The 2908-nt window shown below is 32.6% G+C and overlaps 1 protein-coding gene across 1 annotated transcript; it reads right to left on the bottom strand.

Moving 5' to 3' along the window:
- Positions 1 to 351: 351 nt before the first annotated feature.
- Positions 352 to 2285, bottom strand: LOC109165958 (vacuolar protein sorting-associated protein 13A-like; the record flags this gene model as incomplete). The annotated part of the gene is made up of 4 exons (XM_019314872.1): positions 352 to 413; positions 1053 to 1165; positions 1774 to 1851; positions 2198 to 2285. Coding segments are annotated over 4 exons (341 nt in total), but the record flags the coding sequence as incomplete, so codon positions are not given.
- Between the last annotated feature and the right edge of the window lie 623 nt (positions 2286 to 2908).

Here is a 2908-nt window from a genome sequence, read left to right as displayed (position 1 = left end):
AGAGGTCCATTGAAGTATAGAAATATATACAGAGAGCCAATCTATTGTAATCTTTCATTATAATATATTCTCTATCTTCTTGTCTTTGGTTCTCACATATTTTGCTTCTCTTGTTCTTTGGTTCTCACATATTTTGCTTCCGCCTAACTGGCGGGTTGGTGGTTATTCTCCACCCGCCAGACCTATCAATCCCTCAATTCCAACAGTACCAATCTCTAACAATCTAGTTAAGAGTTTTGGTTTCTCTGTGCCTTAGCAATTGTTGTGCTGTGCCTAAACATTTATTATTTTATATTTATCCACTACAGAGAGCACTTAGCTAATTAGTGCGTCAAAAAAATAGAATAATACCCAGGAAAATGTTGCTTCATAATTGTCAAGCTTGAAAACTTCATAGCAAATACAGTCACTGCCTGGAAAAAATAAATGAATAAATCAAAGCAGTGTTCATCAATTAAAATTCATATAAAGGAAACAACCATAAAAGAACGCACAGCAGCATAAATACCAGAACTAGCAAACTTGAGGGCTGATGTAAGGAAACAACCATAAAAGAACGCACAGCAACATAAACACCATAACCAGCAAACTTGAGGCTGATGTAGTAAGCGGGAAGTCTAAGAGTCCTACAGTTTTGGCAGCTAGAGCTATATCTGCATTTCATTTAAATCTAATTTTCTTTCCTATTGTCATGCATTTAATGTTTCAAACACTTCCTTTAAACTAGACCTTTCTGGTTAAAAGTCAGATTATATATTATTTGAATCCTATTGGAAGTTGGTTCTGTCATTTCAGCTTATTTTTCTTCCGCTACTGCATTTCAGCATTGTATCTTTTCCTTTCTTTCTGTTGAATGCATACCATTAACTAGGGAACTCCGCTTTACTTATTGAAACTTTTTTTTTCTACTAAATAACTATAGTTCTGTATCATTCTTAGGTAGCATTTAATTAGGATCATGTATAAAAATCGGGCTATTAATTAATAGCTACTATAATAAAGCTGTTTAAAAGGGAAAACAAGCATAAATAGTGGTTTATATTAATTAATACCTCTTTTTCATCTCCTTGGGAGGCACAGATCAATACATCCTCTAAGATGATTATAACAAGATCCCAGCCAAGCTTTTTCCATGGAATCCTAATACTCAACTTGCCAACATGACCTATAAACATAAATGAAGTTAGACGCTTTAGTACTCTGAACTCATAATCATGAACCATAAATCCTAGATCATAAACGGCAAAGGAACTGCCTTCACAATAAGTTTTAGACCCCCTCATCCCCTTTATAATTTCTTTATTAAATTGGAGGATATTGCACAAGTATTTATCTGTGATAACTCACTTAGCAGGTTTGGGTTTAGATGAATATAACAAAGCCAAAGGTCACACTATTTTAGTTGGCTTGTAATGGCATCAAAGTATCAAGTGCTGACAAACTTGACTTTCGACCTTTAGCACACATATCAAAATATCTATGCTTCCACCCACCCTCTCCCAAAAAATAATGCAGCTTATAACTTTCATAGTGTTGTTCTTTTAAATTCCCACAATACCATACAGCAAACAGTTGCAAGCTAAGGTAAATTTAGCAAATTGGAGAACAAAATTCCATAAGCATAATTTAAGCTCAGATACAGCAATAGCTGCAAGCTATAAGACTATAATGGAATTATGGCAAGTAATAACTAAATGGTGTTTTTAAAGCATTCTAAAAATGCTTGTACTAGAATAATTAGCAGAATACATGGAAAAAGTACAGAGAATTTACCTTGCTTTAAAGCAAATGGGAACTGAAGGTAATCAAAAGCTTCAAGAATCAGCTTAACATTTTCCAATAATACTTCTTCTGCGATAGTAAGATGATTGTTAATGTAAATTTTATCTAAAATTCAGATTATTGTAAGTAGCTATAAATGATCATTATACAGATATGCCACAAATATAACATGAATTAAAAAGTTAAAAGAGAGAAAAAAGTATTAGCTTTATCCTTTGTTATGTATTGCCAACCATCAAAATATTTACCCCTAAACTTTCATTAGAAGCTCAAACCCCAGCACAAAGAAATGAAAATGCCCAAATGCAATCACATTAAAGAAAGAAAATAAAAAATTCCCCTTCGTCAATTTTGTTACTATTACTTGTAAACCGGAGTGGAAAAGAGTGCTTTTCTCAAATAATCAGCAAGTTACCATTCCACAGAGTAATCTTGAGCTGCTCCGTTTGAATGTCCCGAATGTATTGGCCAAGGTAACCTAATAGCAACTGCCAAACTAAAACCTTCAAACATTTCCAACAACAAGCGTGTATATGTAGTCCGTTCCTAGCAGGGTTGTTGAATGATGTATATGTAGTAGAATAAGAGGACCAAGAATACCTAACTAGGAATAAACTATAACCTAATGGGCCTATTTTTAAAAAGGCCTAGGGTTTCAACACTCCATTATTATTGCGTGAACTATGGTCCACACAAGTTGTGTAGACCATATTTTGTATATTATGAAATAATATATATTCAATACAAAAATAATGTATTTTTAGTATATTAAAAATGTACATTGTATTCAGGAGATGTACATTATTTGTGTACTGAGTGTACATTATATTATATAATGTACATTCAGTACATAAATAATATACATTTAGTATATTAAAAATGTACTTTTTGTTATGGTCCACACAATAATTTGCCTTCAACACTCCCCTCAAGCTGGAGAGGATAAATCATATGATCCAATTGGAATTTTGGATTCTAAAGAAGCGGATTCAAATAATGAGGAGTCCACTTAGAGATGAATAATGAGGAATGTGTCAACAATTTAATCTATTAAACTCATGCCTTTGTTATGTTATTTGTTATTATTTTTACTCGCACTTTGTTTTTAATCAAATCAATTGTTTGT

This window comes from Ipomoea nil, unplaced genomic scaffold (assembly GCF_001879475.1).
Source record: "Ipomoea nil cultivar Tokyo-kokei standard unplaced genomic scaffold, Asagao_1.1 scaffold3074, whole genome shotgun sequence".
In the NCBI taxonomy this organism is placed as follows: domain Eukaryota; kingdom Viridiplantae; phylum Streptophyta; class Magnoliopsida; order Solanales; family Convolvulaceae; genus Ipomoea; species Ipomoea nil.
This window is presented reverse-complemented; position numbering and strand designations above follow the sequence as displayed.